The sequence below is a fragment of the Panthera leo genome, chromosome A1 (assembly GCF_018350215.1).
Source record: "Panthera leo isolate Ple1 chromosome A1, P.leo_Ple1_pat1.1, whole genome shotgun sequence".
NCBI lineage: Eukaryota > Metazoa > Chordata > Mammalia > Carnivora > Felidae > Panthera > Panthera leo.
The window spans coordinates 29,334,108-29,359,505 of record NC_056679.1 but is presented as its reverse complement, the minus strand read 5'-3'; the positions used below and the strand labels follow the sequence as shown (position 1 = coordinate 29,359,505).

The 25,398-nt window shown below is 35.5% G+C and overlaps 1 protein-coding gene across 2 annotated transcripts in view; it reads right to left on the bottom strand.

Annotated features, from left to right (window-relative positions):
• The window catches only part of SUGT1 (SGT1 homolog, MIS12 kinetochore complex assembly cochaperone), a 41,918-nt gene that overhangs the window by 4,429 nt on the left and 12,091 nt on the right, over positions 1 to 25,398 (bottom strand). For both annotated transcript variants that reach the window (XM_042927330.1, XM_042927332.1), the window contains 5 exons: positions 22,913 to 22,947; positions 21,221 to 21,317; positions 20,347 to 20,454; positions 10,858 to 10,948; positions 6,093 to 6,274 (listed from right to left, as the gene is read on the bottom strand). In XM_042927330.1, the coding sequence (XP_042783264.1) occupies positions 6,093 to 6,274; positions 10,858 to 10,948; positions 20,347 to 20,454; positions 21,221 to 21,317; positions 22,913 to 22,947 (513 nt within the window). The remainder of the gene's footprint in view (positions 1 to 6,092; positions 6,275 to 10,857; positions 10,949 to 20,346; positions 20,455 to 21,220; positions 21,318 to 22,912; positions 22,948 to 25,398) is intronic.

Below are 25,398 nucleotides of genomic sequence, written 5' to 3'. Positions count from 1 at the left end.
ATAGGAAAAACAAAATCAAAATACAGACCAAAAATAAAATGGTACACTTAAACTCCTAACATATCAAAAATTAAATGTAAATGATCTAAATACATCAATTAAAAGACAGTGACTGACAGAAGAGATTAAAAAACATAACCCAACCATTTGCTGTCTCTAAGAAATTCCCTTTAAAATAGTAGGAATCAATCAATTTAAACATGATATATAGATAGGTTGGAAATAAAAGAACGGAACAAGATACATCATGCAAACAATCAAAAAACAGAAGAATTGACTATATTAATATCAGTGCAAAGAAAATTACCAGAGCTAAAGAATGACATATACATATGTTAAAAAAGGCCAATCCACCATGAAGATACAGCAATCCTAAATGCATATGCACCAAACAGAGCTGCAAAATATGTGAAGCAAAAATTGACAGTACAATAAGACAAAATCAGCAAGGATACAGATTTCACAAGAATATCAAGATAAACCAAAAATTAAAAGATCCAAAAAACTGCTAGAATTGATCCATGAATTCAGCAAAGTTTCAGGAAATAAAATCAACGCACAGTAATCGGTTGCATTCCTATATACCAACAATAAAGCAACAGAAAGAGAAATCAAGGAATTGATCCCATTTACAGTTGCACCAAAAACCATAAAATACCTAGGAATAAATCTAACCAAAGAGGTGAAAAATCTATATACTGAAAACTATAGAAAGCTTATGAAAGAAATTGAAGAAAACACAAAAAAAATGGAAAAAGATTCCATGCTCCTGGAAATGAAAAATATTGTTAAAATGTCGATACTCCCCAAGGCAATCTACATAGTCAATGCAATCCCTATCAAAGTAACACCAGCATTCTTCACAGAGCTAGAACAAACAATCCTAAAACATGTATGGAGCCAGAAAAGACCCCGAATAGCCAAAGCGATCTTGAAAAAGAAAACCAAAGCTGGAGGCATCACAATCCTGGACTTTAAGATGTATTAGAAAGCTGTAATCAAGACAGTATGGTACTGGCGCAAGAACAGACACTCAGACCAATGGAACAGAATAGAGAACCCAGACACGGACCCACAAACGTATGGCCAACTCATCTTTGACAAAGCAGGAAATATCCAATGGAATAAAGATAGTCTCTTCACCAAGTCGTGCTGGGAAAACTGGACAGCGACATGCAGAAGAATGAACATAGACCACTTTCTTACACCATACACAAAAATAAACTCAAAATGGATGAAAGACCTCAACGTAAGACAGGAAGCCATCAAAATCCTCGAGGAGAAAGCAAGCAAAAACCTCTTTGACCTTGGCCACAGCAATTTCTTACTCAACACATCTCTGGAGGCAAGGGAAACAAAAGCAAAAATGCACTACTGGGACCTCATCAAAATAAAAAGCTTCTTTCTGCACAGCAAAGGAAACAACCAGCAAAACTAAAAGGCCACCGACAGAATGGGAGAAGATACTTGCAAATGACATGCCAGATAAAGGGTTAATATACAAAATCTATAAAGAACTTATCAAACTCAACACCCAAAAAACAAATAATCCAGTGAAGAAATGGACAAAAGACATGAATAGACACTTCTCCAAAGAAGACATACAGATGGCCAACCGACACATGAAAAAATGCTCACCATCACTCATCACCAGGGAAATACAAATCAAAACCACAATGAGATACCACCTCACACCTGTCAGAATGGCTAACATTAACAACTCAGGCAACAACAGATGTTGGCAAGGAAGTGAGAAAGAGGATCTTTTTTGCACTGTTGGTGGCAATGCAAGCTGGTGCAGCCACTCTGGAAAACAGTATGGAGGTTCCTCAAAAAACTAAAAATAGTGGGACGCCTGGGTGGCTCAGTCGGTTAAGCGGCCGACTTCGGCTCAGGTCATGATCTCATGGTCTGTGAGTTCGAGCCCCACGTCGAGCTCTGTGCTGACAGCTCAGAGCCTGGAGCCTGTTTCAGATTCTGTGTCTCCCTCTCTCTGACCCTCCCCCATTCATGCTCTGTCTCTCTCTGTCTCAAAAATAAACATTAAAAAAAAAAAACTAAAAACTAAAAATAGAACTACCCTATGACCCAGCAATTGCACTACTAGGCATTTCTCCACGGGATACAGGTGTGCTGTTTCAAAGGGACACATGCACCCCCATGTTTTATAGCAGCACTATCAACAATAGCCAAAGTATGGAAAGAGCCCAAATGTCCATTGATGGATGAATGGATAAAGAAGATGTGGTATATACATACAATGGAGTATTACTCGGCAATCAAAAAGAATGAAATCTTGCCATTTGCAGCTACGTGGATGGAACTGGAGGGTATTATACTAAGTGAAATTAGTCAGAGAAACACAAAAATCATGACTTCACTCATATGAGGACTTTAAGAGACAAAACAGATGAACATAAGGGAAGGGAAACAAAACTAATATAAAAACGGAGGGAGACAAAACATAAGTGACTCATAAATATGGCGAACAAACTCAGGGTTACTAGAGGGGTTGTGGGAGAGGGGATGGGCTAAATGGGTAAGGGGCACTAAGGAATCTACTCCTGAAATCATTGTTGCACTATATGCTAACTAATTTGGATGTAAATTTTAAAAAATAAAATTAAAAAATAGAAAAAATAAAAATAAAAAGATAAAATTGATACTTCTACAACACTCCTCCCAACAACAAAATATACCTTCTTTTCAAGTGAAACATACACTTGAAATAGACTGAACGCTGGGCAATAAAACAAAGAATGTAAATCATAAAGTACATGGTCTCAAATCACAATGGAATAAAATTAGAAACCAGTAATAATATGATAACATGGAAATCTCCAAACACTTGGAAACTGAACAACATACTTCTAAACAACCCATGTGATGATGTCTCAAATGAAATCAAAATACATATAAAACTGAATGAAAATATAACATTAGAATTTGTGAGAGAGCTAAAACCCTAAGAAGGAAGTTTACAGCATAAACACACACAAAAGAAAACACAGTATCAAACCAATAATCTAAATTCACATCTGAACAACCTAAAAAAAATAGCAAAATAAACCCAAAGCAAGCAGATAGGAGAAAATAGCAGAAATGAACGAAATTTATAATAAAAAGTTGAAAAAAAATGAAGTAAACAAAGAGTTGATTCTTTGAAAAAAATTCACTAACATTGACAAACCTCTACATCAAGACTGGGGGGGAAAAAAAAGACAAATTCCCATCACAGGAATGAAATGGAGTATCACTAAAGACTCCGCACATATCACTACAGCTTAGATAAAACAGAATAAATGCTCAAAAACACAAACTGCCACAAGACACTCAATATGAAATAGATAATCTGAACAATCCTATTAACTATTAAATTTGTAATTTAAAATCACACCAAAAGAAGAAATGTGCAGGCCTACATGGTTTCACTAAAGAAAAAATTAACACCAATTCTACACGATCTCTTCTAAAACACCGAAGAGGATAGAGCACTTTCTAATTCATTTATGAAGTTGGTGTTACACTGATACCAAAACCAGACAAAGGCAGTATAAAAAAAGAATACTACAGACCAATATCCCTCATGATACAGATACAAAAATCCTTAACAAGGTATCTGAAAATAGAATTGAAGAACACATAAAAGGAATTACACACTATGACCAGGTGAGGCTTATCCAAAGGATGCAAGGCTGGTTCTAGTTGAAATCAGTCACATTAATCATACAAAATCACCACTGTTAACAGGTTAAAGAAGAAAAATTACATAATCATATTGATCACTGCAGAAAAAAAGCATTCAAATTCAAAAAGCTAACAGCCAACAGCTGTGCAGTGCTGGTGGTATAGTGGTGAGCCTAACTGCTACCTTCCAAAAAGTCAACAGCCACTCACGATAAAAATCTCACACAAGGAATAGAGAACTTTTAACCTGATATAGCATCTACAAAAAACCTACTGCTAACCTACTTAATGGTGAAGGAATGAATGGTTTTCCCTTAAGCTGGGGAACAAAGCATAAATATCCACTCTCACCACTCTTACTCAACACAGTGCCACAAATTCTAGCCACTGCAATATGGAGAGAAAAGCCACAAATATCAGGAGGGGAAAAAAAGTCCCTATTTGGAAATATGACTGTCTACCTAGAAAATCGCAAGCAATTTACCAAAAAATCTCCCAGAATAAGTGAGTTCAACAAGGTCAGAATATAAGATAAACCAAACAAACAAACAAACAAACAAACAAACCTGTATTTCTAAATACTAGCACATGACACCAAAGTTAAATCTACAATACCATTTACAATCACTCAAAACAAGAATTAAATATTTAGGTGTATCTTGCAAAACATGTACAGGATGTGCTGAAAATTGCACAATACTGATGAAGAAATCAAAGATTGGACTGGAAAATTCAACACAATAAAAATGTCAATCTCTCCAAATTTATATACTGTTCAACAGGATTTTTTGGTACCTACAGACAAAACATTCTAAAGCTTATGTGGAAACACAAAGGAACTAGAATATCTAAAACAATTTTGAAAATGAAGAATAAAGTAGAAGGAATGACTTCCTGGTTTCAAAAGTAACATAGCTAAAATAATCAAGACTAGTATTAACAGAGGGATAGACATGCAGATCAATGAAACAGAGAATCCAGAAATAAACTGAGACAAATACGCTCAACTGATTTTCGAACAACACAAAAACAGTTCAAGGGAAGAAAGACAGCTTTTTCAACAAGCAGTCTAGAGCAACTGAACACACATAGGCCAAAAACAAACCCCCCTCCCCCCCCCGCCCAAAAACCTCAACCTACATCTCTGCTTTATATAAAAATTACCTCAAAATGGATCATGGACTTCAATGTAATAAGTGAAAGTATAAAAGTTTTATTGAAAGGAAAAACACAGCAGAAGTCTTTCAGATCTAGAACCAGGCAAAGAGTTCTTACACTTGATAGTAAAAGCATGATCCATAAAAGAAAAAACTGATAAACTGGATTTCATCGAAATTAAATACTTTAGCTCTGCAAAAGACCATCAAGAAAGTAAGAAGACAAACTACAAGCTGAGAGAAAATATTTGCAAACTATGTATCTCCCAAAGACTTGCCAAATTAGTAGTGGCACAGTTTAAAGAGGGGAAGGGGTGGAAGGAAGTGGGTATGGCTATAAAATGACACGAACAAAGGAATCCTATGGCAGTGGAAATGTTCTCTGTCCTAACTATCAATAACATGGTTGTGATACTGTAGTTTTACAAGGAGATTCCACTAGGGGAAACTATGTAAAGGATACAAGGGACCTCTCTATATTATTTCTTATAACTGCATATGAATCCACAATTATCTCAAAGTAAGAAATTTAATTAAAAGAAAACCTTTTTAAGTCAACAGTGAAAAGTTGAATCATGACAAGTTATGACATAGTAACTTATGTGGAATATCTGAGTTTCTAAGACATTAACTAAATGCTAATTTGAATATCCCTTGAAAGAAGAGTGACATTTCCAAAGCTACTGGTAAAAGTCAAAGGATTACATCTTCAAGCAAAATAATCAATACAGTTCTACAGTGAGGACTTGTCATTAAAATTCCAAAACTTGAGGCCTAATTAGGTGGTATCTGTTGTCTGGCAAAGACCTAAATTTTCTTATTCAATAGACAAAATTATTAACAAACCAATGAATAATTAACATGCACCTTCTACTTGCCAAACACTGTTCTGGAAGTTTCCCCTCTATGTTCTTCATCTCTGACACTGAGGCTATACATGGTTCTAATGGAAGCACCTTCAGCTACCGTGATAAATCCAACTACCATAATTAGAGTATTTCTTAAGCTTTCCAAGTTCTAACTTAATGACTAAAAAATATTTATTTGGAATAAACCACTTACTTCTCAACTACCCCACAAGTTTCCAACTTCCTCAATAATTAGTCTAAGTTTAGAGCGGGAAGAAATGTTCAGATGAAGCCTATTCAAAACCACAGTACATGCAATTTTGTTTAAAATTGCCTAATTTCTTTTAAATTTTCTGAAATTTACTACTAAAGTATGCTTTTTTCAAGCGTATGTTCTTACAAATGATTTGTTCATGGCACGTTTCACTTCATCAGAACCATCTGAATAGATCTGCTGAAATAATTTGTTTAAAGCTGCATCTCCCTCCAACTTCTCATTTTTTTCTTCTTCTTTGATCTCACCGACCAATTTATCCCAATTTCTTGTATAATGAGATGATGATGGATATAAGTTCTTTACATCTATGGAGTAAAAAAGATAGAAGTGATTAATCAACACGTGATGACTATGTCAAAAATATGTAAACTTTGTGACTGTGGTATAAAGAACATTGTAACAGTTTATAGTTCACTGAATTTCATATTTATAACAAATGCCTTTTTGGATAAAGTTTATTAATTTTGAGGGGGGGAGAGACAGTGTTTTATTTATCTATCTATTTATTTATGAGAGGCCTGGGGAGGGGCACAGAGAGCAAGAGAGACAGAATCCCAAGCAGGATTGTCACGCTGTCACGCTGTCAGCATCGAGCCTGACGCGGGCTCTATCTCACAAAATGTGAGATCATGATCTGAGCTGAAATCAAGAATCAAGACACTTAACTAAGCCACCCAGGCACCCCTCTAATAAATATCTTTCTGATATATACATCAACAGACTTACACTTATCAAAACTGAATCAGTTAGTATAATGTAAAATCTGGGAATTTTTTTTGAGCAAAATAAAGTGTACATTTTTGGTACATTACCCAAGATTAGATTAAAAACAGACTCTTTGTGTTAATAATGGGGGGGACTGGGTGAGAAGTGTACTGGAACTTTTATATTTATAGAAAAGTTGCAAAAATAGTACAAATAATAAAAGATAATAAATAATAATAGTGTTTGTATTTATTTTTTTTATTATGAAATTTATTGTCAAATTGGTTTCCATACAACACCCAGTGCTCATCCCAACAGGTGCCCTCCTCAATGCCCATCACCCACTTTACCCTCCCTCCCATCCCCCTAAATAGTGTTTTTTAAAATGATGCTTAAGAAATTTCTCTTATAAATGAGATTTTAATAAATGTTAAAAATGTGGCTTTTCCTTGGGGTGCCTGGATGGCTCAGTTGGTTAAGCATCTGACTCTTGATTTTGGCTGAAATCATAATTTCATGGTTTCATGAGTTTGAGCCCTGTGTCAGGATCCGCACACTGATCATGCAGAGCCTGTTTGGGATTCTGTCTCTCTCTCTCTGCCCTTCACTTGCTCATGTGCTCTCTCAAAACAAATAAATAAACTTTAAATAAAAAATGTGGCTTAGTTTTTCTGAGGTACTCCTGTATCTTTCAGAGTAAGTATAAACTGAAAATATAAGTAATTATCCATACAATTAGTGAGTTAAGACTCCATCCTCTCCCCACGTTAAAATATTTGATTACTTCGATAGGAAATAATAATTCTTCTTGAATGATGAAAAATACACCAGGCAATAATCCAGAGCTCAATGTCCACTCACACACACATAGAAAACATTAGTATCTGTAGGGCACATTGAAGTTAATGGAAGCTGCCTGCAGCCAGACAGGCTACTGACTAGCCCAGGGGCTCAGGGCACTGCCAAGACTACCCTAAAGACTAATGGAATCAAGAGCCCCTTCACCCCACCCCGCCCCACACAAATAATTAAAAACTAATCTACATAGTAGCTATAAGAGCAGTGCTGTTTACTCTCCAATGGAAATACAATGCAGGCACAAATGTGAGCCACATAATTTAAAAATTTCTAGTAGCCACATTACTAAAAAGAATCAGATGAAATGCATTTTAATATTTAACCTAATATATTTAAAACTGTATCAACCTCAACACAAAATCAATATAAATATATTAAGATATGTTGTAATTTTCCTTTCATAAGATCTTCAAAATCTGTGTTTTATACTTCCAGCACAACTCAATCCAGACTGGTCATTTCAAATGCTCAGTACGTACAGTAGCGACTATACTGGAAAGTGTAGCTACAAAGCTTTAAAAAACACCTGATTCAAAGTTTCTCTATTAATATATTAGGACACACTAAAAAAAACTATCTAGGGGTGCCTGGGTGGCGCAGTTGGTTAAGGGTCCGACATGATCTCACGGCTTGTGAGTTCGAGCCCTAGGTCAGGCTCTGTGCTGACAGCTCAGAGCCTGGAGCCTGCTTCAGATTCTGTGTCCCTCCCTGGCTCTGCCCCTCCCTTGCTCTCTCAAAAATAAACGTTAAAAATATATATATATATTTATTATTTATTATAAATATATTAGGACACACTGAATGTCCCTCTTCCACTACTGCCTCTCTATCTCCCGTTCCTCAAAATAGTTCAGAAATGAGAAACCACTAACTGTTCATTCTGTTGTTCCATCCTTTCTCTTCGCCTATAAACCAACTTTCTCCCTATCTATTTCCCAGCAAAACTAAACCAAACCATAATACCTCACACAGTTTTATTTAGGTTAAGCATATGGTTTTCCAATCTACTCTTTCTCTACCAGTAATCCCCTCTTGATCTATGTACATTTTCACTAGTAGCCAAAGAAAACAAACAAACAAAACAATGCAGGTTACAGTAAATTAAGAGCCTAAAATAACATGGGTTTAATTAATCCTAATGCTGACTCCCCAGAGAATGAAAACACAGATTCTAACTTCCACTTTACACACAAGAAAACTGGCTCAAACGTGTTAAGCAACTTGCCCTTATCTGCAGTCTCCAGCTTGCAGGACACAGGAATCTGACAAGCATATTAATTCCTTACAAAAATATACCAGGACAGGAGGAATAACATCTGAAATATCCAAGGCACTGTGTTTAGAAAAACTCTGCAACTGTAACACTAAAAATCTTTAGGTTTAATCTCAGAAAAATTTTAACACCTGTAGATGAAAGATAAACTACTGAGGGATAGTAACCTAACTTCCTTGCTCATTCATTATAATATTATAATATCAAACAATTGCAAAGATACTCATGTCAGCAGATTTTCCACTGTTAGAAGATGCAGCAACAACAGTATCACATACAGAGTTTATGTAAGAACCAGACCCAGATCCTGAAGACCAGGGTTTAGTCCTCGACAATGAAAATTGCCAGGTGATCTTAAGCAATCTGCTTCTTCTCTGAGCCTATAAAATAGGGCTAATTCAGAGGGCTTTTGTTAGAATTCAGTGATATATGGCATTTAAAGTGTTTCTTTAAAAAAAATATTTGAACTATATATATAAACCTCAGCCCCCAAATCCCAGAGAGTCAGCCCCAAAAGAACTACATAACATCTTTCCTATGTCTTTCAAATCAAGTGTGAAAGCAGAAGCTTAAGAGCTTAAATACCAACTTCAAATACTTCAATATAAAAACTATCTGTTGGTGTCAATTTCCTGGTTTTGCTAATTACACTATAGACTAGTTATGATGCTCTCATGCAGGGAAGCCAGGTGAAGGGCACATGAAAACTCTTAGTATTTCTGCAACTTTGAGGGGAATCTAAAATTATTTCAAAATAAAACTAAAATAAAATAAATGATCTATTGGCTAACTCAGGGTTTTCTAAAAGGTGCCACAAGGAAATGTGTTTTCTGTCAAAGAAGAAGGCAGTGGAAAATCTAAAAGTGGCTGAAACACAATGTTAGCTTATTTTGGTCATCAAACTGGAACATTAACTCTAATCAAAAAGAAATTTTTCTCCTCTCATTAATGAGGTCAATGCTGTAAAATACACTCTTAGACTGTAGTTCTAGGAGTGTCTAGCAGATTAAATATTCCATTAGAAAAATACCTGTCTACTGCATATACTTAAAACTGACCCAACGTAATAATATATATAATGGAGTATTACTCAGCAATCAAAAAGAATGAAATCTTGCCATTTGCAACTACATGGATGGAACTAGAGGGTATTATGCTAAGCGAAATTAGAGAGATAAATATATGACTTCGTTCATATGAGGACTTAAGACACAGAACAGATGAACACAAGGGAAGGGAAGCAAAAATAATATAAACAGGGAGGGAGACAAAACATAAAAGACTCTTAAATATGGAGAACAAACAGAGGCTTACTGGAGGGGTTGTGGGAGGGGGGATGGGCTAAATGGGTAAATCATTGTTGCACTATATGCTAACTAACTTGGATGTAACTTTAAAAAATTAAATTACATTAAAAAAATTTTTTTAAAATAGAAAGAAAAAAAAATTGACCCAATATAAAGTAGCCTGTCCCTTAAAGGGTTAAAAACAATCAACCCTAGTTTTCTACTCTTCTCCTGGGCTTTTCTGTCTTCATGACCTATTTATGAGCACTTGTACTAAAAGAGCAACATAGTGAAATGGGTTAGATACTTTACACTGTCAAGCCCTGAAATTCCAGGAAATTAGAGTTGACAATATATTCTATATTATTCTATAAGAAGAAAGAGAAAGAAAAGAAATAAAAGGGAAAGGGAAGAAGAGAGACTATTTCAGGAGAATAAACCACTAATTCACTTGCAACCCAAAAAGAAGTAATAGGAAAGGGCAACACACAAAAACAACCCCCAAATGATATCCTACATTAACTTGGTAAACAATAAATCCCAACTCCCTCAGGGTTTTTGTCCCCATTCATTTGTATTGAGTTTAAGAAGTTAGAACCTTCACATGAAAAGCTAGTTTGTATTCATTACAGAGCAATCTTCTTACACTCATTGTATTTTACCTTGGGAACATAAATAATGTAGGCAGAAAGAAAGTCCATTACTATTTAACTTCAACTATATAACACAATATGAATTTAAAGCTCATCAAGGCCAGAAAACAAACCTGCTACAAACTGTTTTGGAGTAGGCACATCTCCTTGCCCCTCTAGTTTTTCCCATCTCACAGCTTCTGTCTTTTTCATTTTAATTTCAATCTGGAAGAAAACACCAAACAAAATTTATTATTCAATGTAAAATATACAAAACATTAAAAAAATGCAATTTCTTCAAGTCATAAACTTTTATAAGAATTAATAGAACCCTTGAGATCATTTCCTTAAATTATTCAAGGTTAAATTTCAAGAACTTGGAAACATTTATTTTTCTACTTAAAAGCCACCCTTCAAAAACAACATACATACACACTATAAGCTACAATTAAGAAGAGTCTTGGGGCACCTGGGTGGCTCAGTCGGTAAAGATCTGACTTCAGCTCAGGTCATGATCTCATTGTTCGTAAGTTCAAGCCCTGCATAGGGCTCCACACTGGCGGTGCAGAGCCTGCTTGGGATTCTCACTCTCTCCTCTCTCTGCCCTCCCTGATTCATGCTTTCTCTCTCAAAAATAAATATGTAAACTTAAAAAAAAAAAAAGTCTTGAAATCCATGTTTTTTTTTTCCAATGCAGTGTTCTCAACCAGAGGTGATTTTGCCTCCCAGTGGAATTTGGCAATGTTTATGGATATTGTTGGTCACCACACCCGGGGTGGGGGTTAGGGATGCATAAAGGGCAACCTTCCCAAAACAAAGATTTATACAGCCCCAAATGTCAACAGTGCCCCCCTTTGAGAAACCCTGTTCTAATAGAATCACTACATTTGCATGCACATTAACCTGTTTGAGAGTGGAGAACACTACCATTATATAAACATATTACAACTGGGGCACCCGGGTGGCTCAGCCGGTTGAGCATTTAACTCTTGATTTCAGCTTGCATTGTGATCTCATGGTTTGTGGGATCAAGCCTCACATCGGGCTCTGCACTAACAGCACAGAGCCTGCTGGGGATTTTTTCTCCCTCGCTTTCTGTCCGTTCCCTGTTCACATGTGCGCAAATGCTCTCTCAAAATAAATAAACATTAAAAAATACAACTAATGCTACCATTTTTATAATCATTCACTAATTATTAAACATACAATATGAACAAGCTGTAATTTTCACAGATGTGGTGGATTTTTTTAAATAGTAAAAACAAGTTCCTGACCATCTTGAAGTATGTGAGATATAAGATACTACAATAAAGTTAACCACGAGGCAAATAAATGTTCTAATAGCTCAGCAGAGATCACACCTGGGTGTAAAAAGAAAGAGTTTTAGCACACCTTGCAGAGCTTTGAGGGGTAGGAGCATTTACAATGGTGGAAAGAGGAGGTCTCTGGAGACGAAAGGAACAGCCTAAAACGAGCCCTGAGGTTTGAAAGGACACAAAGCATCAGGGAGTATGGACAAGACCAATTTGCCACAAGTCCAAGATTTATGTTAGAACAGTAAAAAACTACAGATGGAAAAGGTGTAAGGCAAATTATGAAGAGCTTATGAATGCTAGACTAGCTTCACTTATTAAAATGAAATTTACTGGGGCGCCTGGGTGGCTCAGTCGGCTGAGCGTCCGACTTCGGCTCAGGTCATGATCTCGTGGTTTGTTACTTGAAGCCCCGCATCGGGCCCTGTGCTGAAAGTTTGGAGCCTGGAGCCTGCTTCGGATTCTGTGTCTCCCTCTCTCTCTGCCCCTCCCCTCCTCATGCTCTGTCTCTCCCTCTCTCTCAAAAATAAATAAACATAAAAAAAAATTGTTTTTAAATGAAATTTATCTTTAACTCTCTAATCAAGGTCGATCCCCTAGGGTCTATTCTTAACCCTAACATACACTCACATAACACTTTCATCTATCTTGTTTTCCTTATATTTTAATTTTTTTCTAAGAAAAGAATTACTACTTTTGTAAATATGAAAAAAAATTATACAAAGTTTAACAAAAAGAAAAGCCTGTTCACACTGGTTCTTTGACTCCTTTAGATCCGATAAATCATTTAAACTAGCAATTACTGGTAATCTTTCTACCATCTGCACTTAGTGATAGAATCCTTAAAATCTGCATTTCATAATAACTTAAAACACTGAGAAATCTGCCATTATTTTTAACCAGACACGAAGTGATGGTATGGAAGGGGTTATGGTCTCTGAGGATTTGTACTTTCTTTAGGACAGAAATGTAACCAAAAACTATTTTTATAATGAGAAAAACATGAAATGTCCCTGGGAAAGAGACCAAAAGTGCACTATTTAAAAAAAATTTTTTTGGGGGCGCCTGGGTGGCTCAGTCGGTTGAGCGGCCGACTTCGGCTCAGGTCATGATCTCGCGGTCCGTGAGTTCAAGCCCTGCGTCGGGCTCTGTGCTGACAGCTCAGAGCCTGGAGCCTGTTTCAGATTCTGTGTCTCCCTCTCTCTGACCCTCCCCTGTTCATGCTCTGTCTCTCCCTCTCTCAAAAATAAATTTAAAAAAGTTAAAAAAAAATAAATATAAATAAATAAATAATTTTTTTTTAAGTTTATTTATTTTGAGAGACAGAGAGAGAGAGCATGAGTGGGGAAGGGACAGTGAAAGGGAGAGAGAACATGGCACAGAGCCTAACACAGGGCTTGAAGCCATGAACTGTGAGATTATGACCTCAAAAATCAAAGAGCCAAAATCAAGAGTCGGACACCCCAACTGACTGAGCCACCCAGGCAACCCAAAAGTACAGTATTTTTAACATAATTTATGTGTTTAAATTCTACATAAATAAAAAAATAAACTCTACATAAATAAAAACAATTTTATAAGAATCTCTACAGTTCTCTAAAATGATGACTAATTTTTATAAAGTAAAATGCTATCAATATTTTCTCATATACAATATTAAGTGACAGTAATATTAGTGACAGTATTTTAAGTTATCACTGCTGGAATAATTATCAAAAAGGGGCAAAAATCTAGTAGCTGGCAATGACACAGCAATAGTTATTGAAAAGAGCTATTACCCTAAAATTTAAAAAGTCATTTCGCTTCTTTAATTTTCAACTCATCTGGAAGTGAAGACCTGGCAAGCAGTGTATACATCAACACTACTATACTTAACTAACCTCTGCCACAGAGCACCCTATATTCACACCTCACGTTCCTGCACTTACGCAGGGTCTATGAAAAGTTCCTCGTTTCACCTAAAGAGCAGCACACACTACCATTCACGTCTACTAAAAACAACTATAACCTGAGGAATTGTGTAGTATGAACAAAGAGGCCTTTATAAGGCCAAAGTCAAAGCTCTTAGTAACAACCTGTATCAAGTAAGACATGCTGACCTGAACTTGAAATTGTAGGTAATCCATTCACCAAAATAGCTGCACATAATAAACCACTTAAAGCAGCTTTTTGAAAAGACAAAAGTGAGGAGCAATACTAATTTTCTGTGAATTCTTTTTTACACGTATTTCACTTTCAATGTTTATATATGCTTTTTAAATTGAAGTGTTAAGTCTTAATGATTCTGGCAGGTACCTCCAGAGTTACCGCCAGCCCAACTTCAGGTACTTTTACTGTGACTATTAAGAAGCTATTCTATTTTCATTTAAGTCAAAAATAATTTAAAAGTTAACTTAAAACTTTGGTAGTGTGCTTGAATGCTGCTCTCATATGCACAAGGAAGGCTTTCAAGAATGTCCCAAAGCAGTATTCACAGATTACTAATGAGAATCCCTGCTGTTCCAAACTGTCAGTTCTCAAGATTTTGTATACTATCACCCACCTCTAAAGTCTTCTCTGCACAGTTTAATTTTTTCCAATGAAAGGACTTCAGATTTAAAGGGAAGCCATTACTTCAAAAGGGTCATGACATCCAGATACCACCTTAAGAGGAGGTTAAGCTCCCACTTCCTGCTACAGAGGGACAGTGAAGGCATCTTTCTCAGACACTATGAGTTGTGGCAGTTTACTGCTGAACTTTCTTTTTCTGGTAGTTTTGACAACCACCTGTTTCAAGGCTGTAGTCATTAAATAATTGTTCCCGACCTTCAGAATGTAATTTTTCCCAACATTCTCTTAAACATTTAACTGCTGTATCTAACCCCTTCATCTGATAATAAACTCAAGTCTTCCTGAAGTCATACTGCACAACTACCATCTTTATTTTTACACTCAAACCATTTTTTTTAAGTTTATTATTTCAGAGAGAAAGAGGAAGAGAGAGAAAGGGGGCGCACAAGCAGGGGAGGGGCAGAGAGAGAGGGAGACACAGAATCTGAAGCAGGCTCCAGGCTCTGAGCTGTCAGCACAGAACCTGATGTGGGACTCAAACCCATGAACCGTGAGATCACGACCTAAGCCAAAGTCACATGCTTAACCGACTGAGCCACCTAGGTGCCCCTACACTCAAATCATTTTATAATCATTTTTTTAAATGCAAAGAACAGTAATTAATGACAAGAAACTGAAAAATCTTCTCCAAAGTTCAACAAATTTTTTTTAAATGTTTTTATTTTTGAGAGAGTGCGTACGAGTACTGAGTTGGGGAGGGGCTGAGAGAGACGGGGACAGGGGATCCAAAGAGGGCCCTGTGCCCGATGCGATGCGGCGCTTGAGCTTGAGATCATGACCTGAGTTGAAGTTGGACGCTTAACCTACTGAGCCACCCGTGCATTCCTCTTCCCCAAAGTTCTACTCGCACAATTCAAATATCTGCTTTGTGTCTACTTGGGCCAGGCACTGTATTAGTACAAAAGGTCACAGTCTCTACTCTCCTTGAAGAAATTATTCAAGAAGCGATATTCCCATAAACAAAGAATTCCAGCAGGTATCACCTCTAGTGAAAGATCTAAATATAGGGTAATATTCCAGTCTCCTGGAAAGAAGTATGCCAAAATGTCATCAATAGTGAGACTGAATAATTACTTTCTCTGCTCCTTTACGTTTTTCCAAATTTCCTATGATACACATTTATTGCTTTTACAATCTGAATAAAAATCTAAATAATCTGGATAAAATAACTATAGCAGTAACATTTCTTGAGCACTATTACATACCATGTGTTTCATATATATCATCTCAGTTAAAAGAACAACCCTATAAAAGGAGATTACCATCCATATTTTAGAGATGAGGCAACCAAGATAGACAACTTGCTGGAAGTGTCTTCTGCTAGAAGTTTTACTTACTTCCTCACAAATAAACAGAGGTTGAAAATAAGACAACTATCAGTTTTAGAGAAGAGTCATAGATAGATACTACCTGCTGGAAATATGGCCATGAGCAAGTAACTAATCTCACTGAGCCTCAGCTTCTCCTGTAAAAAGGGATTAATAGGGTCTACCTCATTTAGGGTTCTTATGGGGATTAAATGAGCCCATGCATGAAAAGAATAGAGCACTGTATCTGGCAAATAACTGAATGTTCTTATCATTATCTTTACAATCATTATAATCAGCTAAAAAATCTGTGCAAAGTATTTAACATCTCTGGATTCAGTTTATACCTGTAAACAGGTGATAAAAATACCTGTATCATACAGTAATTGTTAGGATTCCATGTGTAGATAATACACAGCATTCAAAATAGTTACCTACTATAATTCTACACAGGTCAAACAGATAGGACTGACTAAATAAGCTACAATAGATGCATGCAATGAAATACTTTCCTGTAAAACATTTAAGGGCATGAAAAAAATATCCATAATATATGGCTAAATTTAAAAAGATAGTTACAGACAGTATTTACAGTAAAGTCCTTTTCTTTTGAAAATACATGAATATGCATTAAAAAGGTAGAAAGAATACACTTCAAAAACAATTTGTGCATTATCAGCAACTAATTATTTAAAAACATAATTACCACCACCACTGTTATCAAAAAGACATAAAACAACAATCCAAAAGTCTCTACATCCTGCCCAGACATCCCCAACTCCATCACATCATCATTAGGATTCTTCTATGAATATTAAGAAAAGGAATTCACTCTGAAACTTCTCAAATTTTAGTAAGTTAAGGGAGCCATGGTCTGTCTCAAAATAAAGACACACATTTTTACCTCCCACAATTCCAGTCAAGAGCCTTCATATTTTATAGACATAATACAAAAATTGCTCTGACTAGAAATAGGAATAGAACTTTTTTAAAAAAATTTATTTTTAAGTAATCTCTACACCCAATGCGGGACTCGAACCCACAACCCCAAGATCAAAGGTCTCACACTCCACTGAATGAGCCAGCCAGGTACCCCAAAGAATATTTCTACAAAGCATTTTGAAAATTCTCACTTTTTTAGGAGGAGTGAATATTAACCTTTAATATGAGTATTTCACAGCACAGCTGACACTGAAGTTATAAGCCTGTGATTGTGAGCAGAGAATACTGTCATGAAATTAGTAAGATGGAACAAAAGAAACACTACAGTTTCTTAATAAAATGAATTAATAGGCAGATAGGAAAGCTTGGATTCAATAAAAGGGAGATATAACTGTCAGAGGTACTGAAAAAAAATGAATTCTGACTTGGAAAAATCTAGGTATGACACTGTAAAATATTTAGTTAAAAATGTTATTTCACTGATTGAAGGGTGCTACCTCTCTTATTTTCATTGCAAATTATATTTCCCTTGAATTAATAACACTTAACCAAAGATTATACAAGAATATGCAACATTTCTTCACCCTTGAAGGTGGAAAAGAAAAAAACCGAATTCCCAAAGAAATCACCCCTTTAAAGCACACATTTTACAGAATCTCTAATTTTAAGCAGTTTCTTGTGACCAGAAGCATTCTTTTCTCAACTCACATCAACGATTCAAGATACCTGAATTCATATGAAAACCATGTGATTTCATTATTTTCTTAGTGTCATCACTAAATAAACCTCAGTAACCCACAGAAAGATTTGATTTTCAGTATTTAACAGTCTCCCTCTGCTGTATGAAAAAAGATTCTAAATTTTCATTTCCCTTAAGATATAATTAAGTACAATTATTTCAATTTGTTTCCCATAATATACAGCTTAAAAGTTGGTGGTCTAACAAAACTAATATATGTTACTTTCGGCTAGGAAAAGAAAAATCATCTTCTTTACACATCTTTAGAATGGTAATTCTTTAATCTAGAACTTAGAAAAACCTAAGCAAAGAAGCACTAGCTTTCCAGAAATAAAAGTATTTCCCCTGGGCCAAGATGGATAATTTAGTAACTATGTAAACTTGGGGAAAGCATTTAAAGTCCATGAACCTCGGTTTCTTTTCATCTATAAAACTAAGAATAAAAATAATCTAACAATTTCAAAGGGTTAACATCAGAATCTATTTTAAATTAATTCACTGAGGGGCATCTGGGTGGCTCAGTTGGTTAAGCATCTGACTCTTAGAGTTTGGGCTCAGGTCATGATCTCACAGTTCATGAGTTCGAGCCCCATGTCAGGCTCCCTACTGCTGGTGCAGAACCTCCTTAGGATTTTCTCTCTCTCCCTTTCTGCCCTCTCCCTTCCCCCTTCTTTCTACACCATCTAACCCCCCTGCCCAAAATAAATATAAACTTTAAAAAATTAAACAAATGTATTCACTGAACAATTATTGAGCAGCCCTATGTACAACACATAGGGCTAGGGTTGACAAAGTTAGCAAATGGAATATACTTACACTAAAAAATTATTCAGTTTGTAAAATTAATGGGGCATCCTATACTTTATGAGCCAATCTTACCTGGAGCATGTACAAAGACATAAATATGACATGCTTCTTATCCTCACAGACTAAATGCAAGGGAAATAAAATGTATACATAAACTACTACACAAAAAAGAAAAATAGTTATGTAGCATTTAAAGAAAGAGGAAAGGCACAAAAAAGGTAACTGGGAACACAGCAGGAGCACTGCAAAACGGTCAGATTCAAGAAGTACTCAAGACTCAAAAGAAAATAAAGAATAAGAGATGACAGTGCTTCGTTAACATCCTCAATTCTAGCCACACAGACTTCTGTATTTATTATCACAAATACTATTCTTCCATAAGTTATATGAGGCGACCCACTAACACAAGTTTTTAAGTCATTTACGCCATCTATTCACACAAGTCAGCTTCCATTTAAACTACTTCAAAAGAATATGCATTAACAACCTGTTGATAAAAATACCGTATGTAGGAAAATGCCTAATTCGTAATTTTCTCAACTGTCCCCCTCCCAAATCTAGCCATAGTTTTGTGGTTGATTACTTACCCATCTTCTTTTACTAAACAAATTCTACACTATGTGGATAGGGTCAATAGGACTACACTCTTGGTAAGATTTCATTCCTTTTTCCCACCTACTTTCTATCTTCCAAACAACTGTTTCTTCTCTCCCCCTCATAATTTAACAGCTTTGTACTTTGTAATCTTTAAATAAATTAGTGGGCAAATCATTTCTAACTAGATGCAAAAAATGACCACTTCTTTATTTTGCACTTTTGCTCAAACGCTTGGCAGATACCCTCTTCTTTCCGCAAAGCCAGTTACCATATTCTCCCTGACACTAGCTGACCTGATTCTACTCTAGGATATGAAAATTCACCCAGCCTTAGAACTTAAACTCAATAATTAATAACACAGCATGTTGCAGGACATGTTCGTAAAGAAGGTGCAGCAATGGAAAAAATCTACTTATATCATTTATTGTCATTAAGTCATTACATATCTCCATACAATTTTATAGATGAAAAAATTTCAGCACTCATTTAGTCCATATCTCTCATTTATACAGTGAAAATTTACACCTACAATAATTTTGTGACAATGTAAATTCACAGAGCAAAGAACCAGAGTCAGATTTTTTTGATTTTTCAGTTCAGTACCTGTCCTGTTAAATTATACTACCTACATCTTTTGATTGATATCTAAAACAATATATGAATTTTAATTCCATTGCATACTTTTTGAAAATATAAAGAAATCTAAAAATTACATAATTACTCAAACCACAGTTTGAGTTACTCAGTATTCGCTTAACAAAGTATTCTAAAATTCAACTTAATTAAAAAACAGGAAAAAAAAACAGGCAGATTCATCTTCACAGTAGTATTTTTAACTGCATAAAACAGGGTGGGAAAGTATTTGTACATCAAAACAGACAAGTTCAAGAGAAGAGATACTCACTGTCAGTATCAATTCTTAAATAGAGGCTGATAACTGCTTTTTAAAAAACCTCTTTAAGAACTATTATACCAATCTTAATAAATATATAAACACTACTGAGGTTAAATTGATTTTTACATTCCACTGTCCTAGAATTCTGGGAGGGGAAAATTGTTACTCAAAAATTATTGTTTTTAATTTGAAGACATGTGCCTGAAAGGATCTATAAACTTAAAATCACATGGATGAGTAGTTGACCAATATTTCTAGATTTTGAAAACATCACTACTGACAACTATTTTATTTTTAAGTAATATCAACACCCAATGTGGGGTTTGAACTCACAACCCCAAGATCAACAGTTGCATGCTCTTCTGACAGCTAGCCAGGTGCTCCCACTAACAACCCTTTTAAAATTGTCTTACCTTTGTTGAAAGTACTTTAAATGTGCTCTGTTCTGGTATTATAAGATGAAGAAGTCTCAGTTTCAAATTATAATCCTCTCCAGAAGGAAGTTTCACCAAAGCAGACAACTAATGAATACAAAATTAGCAGTACATTTTATAATTTATATAATGAAGGATCACTTAAACTGAATATAAGAATAGAATTTCAATGCTGCTACAGATTGTTTTAAATACTTTATATAGAGTACCAGATTTAAGAAACTCAAAATAATCCTTTTTTTCTATCGGGTACCCTTTACATGGATTCTCACATACATCATTAAATAACAGAAAATAGTATGTTTCAAACAAATATTTAACATTTAAATCTCCAGAAAACTCAAGAGCAAAATATAGTATGAAACAAAAGTATTCATATGCAAGACATCTACTTCTACCACTAACTTAAATATCATTAAAGTTTTCTAGTAAATGCTAGCAAACCAAATAATTAGAGGCCATACTAATTTCACGTGGTTAGCAAATTCTAAGACATATAAATCACCCAACAAATAAGTAGATCTTTTTCACAAAAGTGTATCACACAAATGTACCAAATCACATCTTACTAATTAATGTCTTTTATTATTTGTCAACCAGATTCTACTGTGAATTTCAAATCTAAAGGAAAATTATGTACCTCTAGCTGTACCCCACAGTACAAACACTTTTGTCTCAAAATTTAAAATCACTCAAACTGAGAAGCAATGCTTTAGATTTTCATCAGCATTTTCCACATCTCAGGAAGAAATGACGTATCTGATAAACTGCTATAGGTTATTCTGCAATATACTATTTTGCAAATAAAAGTACGTAATCTCAAAATAAAAGATAGTTCAAAGACAGTAATAACCTCTTTTTCTGAAAATTCCACATTTACATTATTCTTCTGAACATTCTTGATCATGAGTGTAATGATTACTTGAGATTCTGTTTGATACCAGTCATACCTATTAAAAGAAAAAAAAACCTCAGAACATCTAATATTCTCAAAGTTGTTGCTTCTTTATGTTTTGTCAAGATAAAAACTACAATATGATAAACAACAAGAGCTCCACCTTGAGGAACAAAATAGAAAAGCAGCTGGTGATTCACAAACAATTTTATATAACTGTATTTCCTTTGATCTGTACTAATGAACAGTGAGATATAATCCCTAAAATGTTTCCAGGAGACTTAAACACTTACATGATTTTCGGGGTTCTGACTTACATCTGTATTACTGTTATGCTTAATCTAACGTTGAAAACAAAACTGATTCTAAACAACAAACCATTATTATATACCATCAATAGTTTTACACTTCCGTTTCAATCTAATACGAAGAAAAAGCACTCTATCCCTATTTTACAGATGAAAAAATATAAGCCCAGAAGGGTGAAGCAATAAGCCAGTCAGTGGTAGGTGTTACACTGGACCCACATCAACCTGACTTCATACTCCAAAATCTCTTAACTGAAGCTGGGGGCAACAGCCCTGAACACAATGAGCAGAAGCAAATGAGCTAAAAATTAAAATAACTTAAAAGTTTAACCCATCCTACCAAACACAACATTAAGCACAGTATCTTCTTTCAGTCTCAAGGTACATGGGAAAACTAGTGGGCCTAGAAATTCTAATTATGTGTATCTTTCCCACAGAAGGATCTAAAACTGTAGGGATCCTCACTTTCAAATTAGATTAGATTAGATTATAAACTCCATGAGGGCAGAGCTATTTATCTATCCTGCCACTATTATATTCCTAAGACTGAGCACAGTGCCTGGTAATATGAAATCAATGTTAGATTATCTTACATTCTAACATCATAGTTATTATTCGATGTTTGTGTTATACTCTTGATGCTGCCACCAAGCTAGTCAAATTTCCCTGTCTATTTGGTACTTGGAGACTCATCCTAAATCTCGCCAGAAAGAACATGAATAAATTGTTTTAACATTTTCAAGCAATTTTAGGTAATTAAAATGCACCTTGATTAACGACATATACTTTAAGAGTCTCAGTTTCCTGCTGAAATTCAGTGAGGATGCAAAGCTCCAGATCAATGCCTTGTGTTTCTGTTACAGTCCTAAGAATACGAGTTGTACACATGGCTAATGAATAATTAAAAATAAATTCAAATACTTGCTAGATCCTTAATTCATCATTGTAACTGTTGCCCTGAGCAATAGTAACTTTCAACTCATGCAGAATTATCCTATGAAAAATATACTCTAAAATATAAAAGGCACAATTCTGTCAAGCCTACTAACTTATTTACCTGTGTAATAACACCTAAAGAGGCTCTTGTCATCTCAAGGTGACATAATATGGAACCAGAAAAAGTAAGTTTAAAGTGAAGTGATTTTAATTTACCCTTAATTATAAAGACTAACAGGAATCAGCAAACAGCTCGAGAATTTGTTTTCTCAGGCTAAGCACTATTTCTAAAAAAAACTAAAAAACACTTAAAATCACAGAGGACTTGTTCATTACTATTAAACAACAGGATTTTTCCCTTTAGACATATATATCATGCATTATTTCATGAAAAAGAAACACTTACTTGATTTTTGACTGATGAGTCCTCTGGGATGCAGACTGATTTTGGCAAGTCGAAAGAGAAAAATTTTTACAAACTGGTTTAGCAACTGTATATTAAAACGCACATATTATTAATCTACCCAGTGCTATGGTTACTTTGATATGGAGTAACTACATGAAAACGTCCTCAAAGACAAAGCATAATATTCATAATTGTTAAGTAACACTAGTCATCTCAAAAAATTAGAATATTCAGTATTTTTATAATTTTAAGATTTTTCTTCTAAAATAAAAGCATAAAACCCAAAATACTTTCTAAACGTATGATTGGAAAAGCTTACATCTAAAATGTTCAGTACTAACTCTTTAAAATGAAAATATCAGGGGAGCCTGGGTGGCTCGGTCGGTTAAGCATCCGACTTCGGCTCAGGTCATGATCTCACGGTCCGTGAGTTCGAGCCCCGCGTCGGGCTCTGTGTTGACCGCTCAGAGCCTGGAGCCTGTTTCAGATTCTGTATCTCCCTCTCTCTCTCTGCCCCTCCCCTGTTCATGCTCTGTCTCTCTCTGTCTCAAAAATAAATAAACGTTAAAAAAAATTTTTTTTTTTAATAAAATAAAATGAAAATAACAATGACATTTAAAAAACCATTTTTCAGAAATAGTGTAACTTGGGTTGCCTGGGTGGCTCAGTCGGTTAGGCATTGGACTTGGGCTCAGGTCACTATCTTACAGTTTGGGAGTCTGAGCCCCTCACAGGGTTCTGCACTGATGGTACAGAGCCTGCCTGGGATTCTCTGTCTCCCTCTCTCTCTGCCCCTCCCCAACTTACGCATGCACTTCTCTCTCAAAATAAATAAATAAACTTTAAAAAAAAAAAAAAAAAAAAAAAAGAAATTAGTATAAACTTCATGCTTAGCAATGGCATCAAACATGGCTCTGGAATACATGAAGGAACATTTTCATGGTACCTTCCAGATAACAGCTTACTCCATTTATAGTCTCTCAGTAACAAACATTCTAAACTGCCCATCAAAAAACAAAGTGACTCTTGACCAATCCATACTTTCCTAAACTACATGTGTGCCAGTTAAAACTATGTAAATCTGAAAAACTTGCCCTGGGTCGTAAGTGACCTCTAAGTTGCCCCTAAATGATAAGTGAAATGATGGGGTTTAAAGGAAGAAAATAAAACCCCTCTACAGATCTGAGTCTAACTCAGAATCACCCTCCAGCATTAACTATTGACAAATACCTCAATCTAGATATCAGATGGAGATAATGACTAGAACAGATTATTCCAGTTCACCTCGGTATAAAGATAAAACTACACTGGTGTCAACTACAGCAGCGACAAAATGCACTGTGACTATACAGCAATTTGTGTCACCAGACAAAGTATTATCCAAATGCTACTCTGTTGTTTTCAGGACTAGTTCCAATCCCCAAAATAGTAAGCCATAAACAAAAATACCAGCAGTGTGAAAGAAGCCAACTTTTAAATACTTCCCTCACCTATCATACTTAGGAATATACACAAGCCTTGGGGGCATAGGGATAACCAGACAGGGTTCACTTTTGGTGATATTCAAAACTCCAGTCGCTACATACGCACATACCTGGCCTCATGCTCACAACCTGTCTAAAGCAGATTAACTCTAGCAGACCCGGTTTACAAATGAAGAAAACCCAGAGAATAAAATATTTTCTCAGTGTCACAATGTAATTCTGGAAGACAAAGATGTACATTTTCATTCAGACTTGAAGAAAGAGACCCAAAAAGGTTAAGTAACTGCCCTTAGAGTTAAGACCACACACACATTTCCTAAATCCTTGTCATTTTATTGACTAAATTGTAGATGATCACTGCTAAAAAACCATTAGCCGTAATTTAACTAAAAAACCATTAGCCGTAATTTAACTATGCGTGTTATTTATAAACATTGTAGTTAAAAAAAGTCAAATAATTTTCAACTCCACCATAATTTTAATTTTTTTTAAATGTTTATTTTTGAAAGAGGGACAGAGTGCGAGCTGGGGGAGGGGCAGAGACACACAACCCAAAGCAGGTTCCAGGCTCTGAGGTGTCAGTACAGAGCCAGACATGGGCTCAAACTCACAAACCGTGAGATCATGACCTGAACTGAAGTCAGACACCTAACCAACTGAGCCACCCAGGCATCTCTCAACTCCATCATAATTTTTAATTTTTCAGTTTTAAAAGACTTGAAAGACTTCATGTCCAAACACCAAATATAAAACTAAATTAGACAGATAAACATTTCCAAATTCTAGTTAACTTTTGTGTGTGGGGTTTTTTTTTTAATATTTATTTTGTGAGAGAGAGCAAGCGAGCGAGCATGCGCACATGAGAGACGAAGAGAGAGAGAGTATATATATCCCAAGCAGGTTCCGTGCTGTCAGTGCAGAGCTGGATGCAGGGCTCAAACTCACAAACTATGACACCATGACCTGAGCTGAAACCAAGAGCTGGACGCTCAACCAACTAAG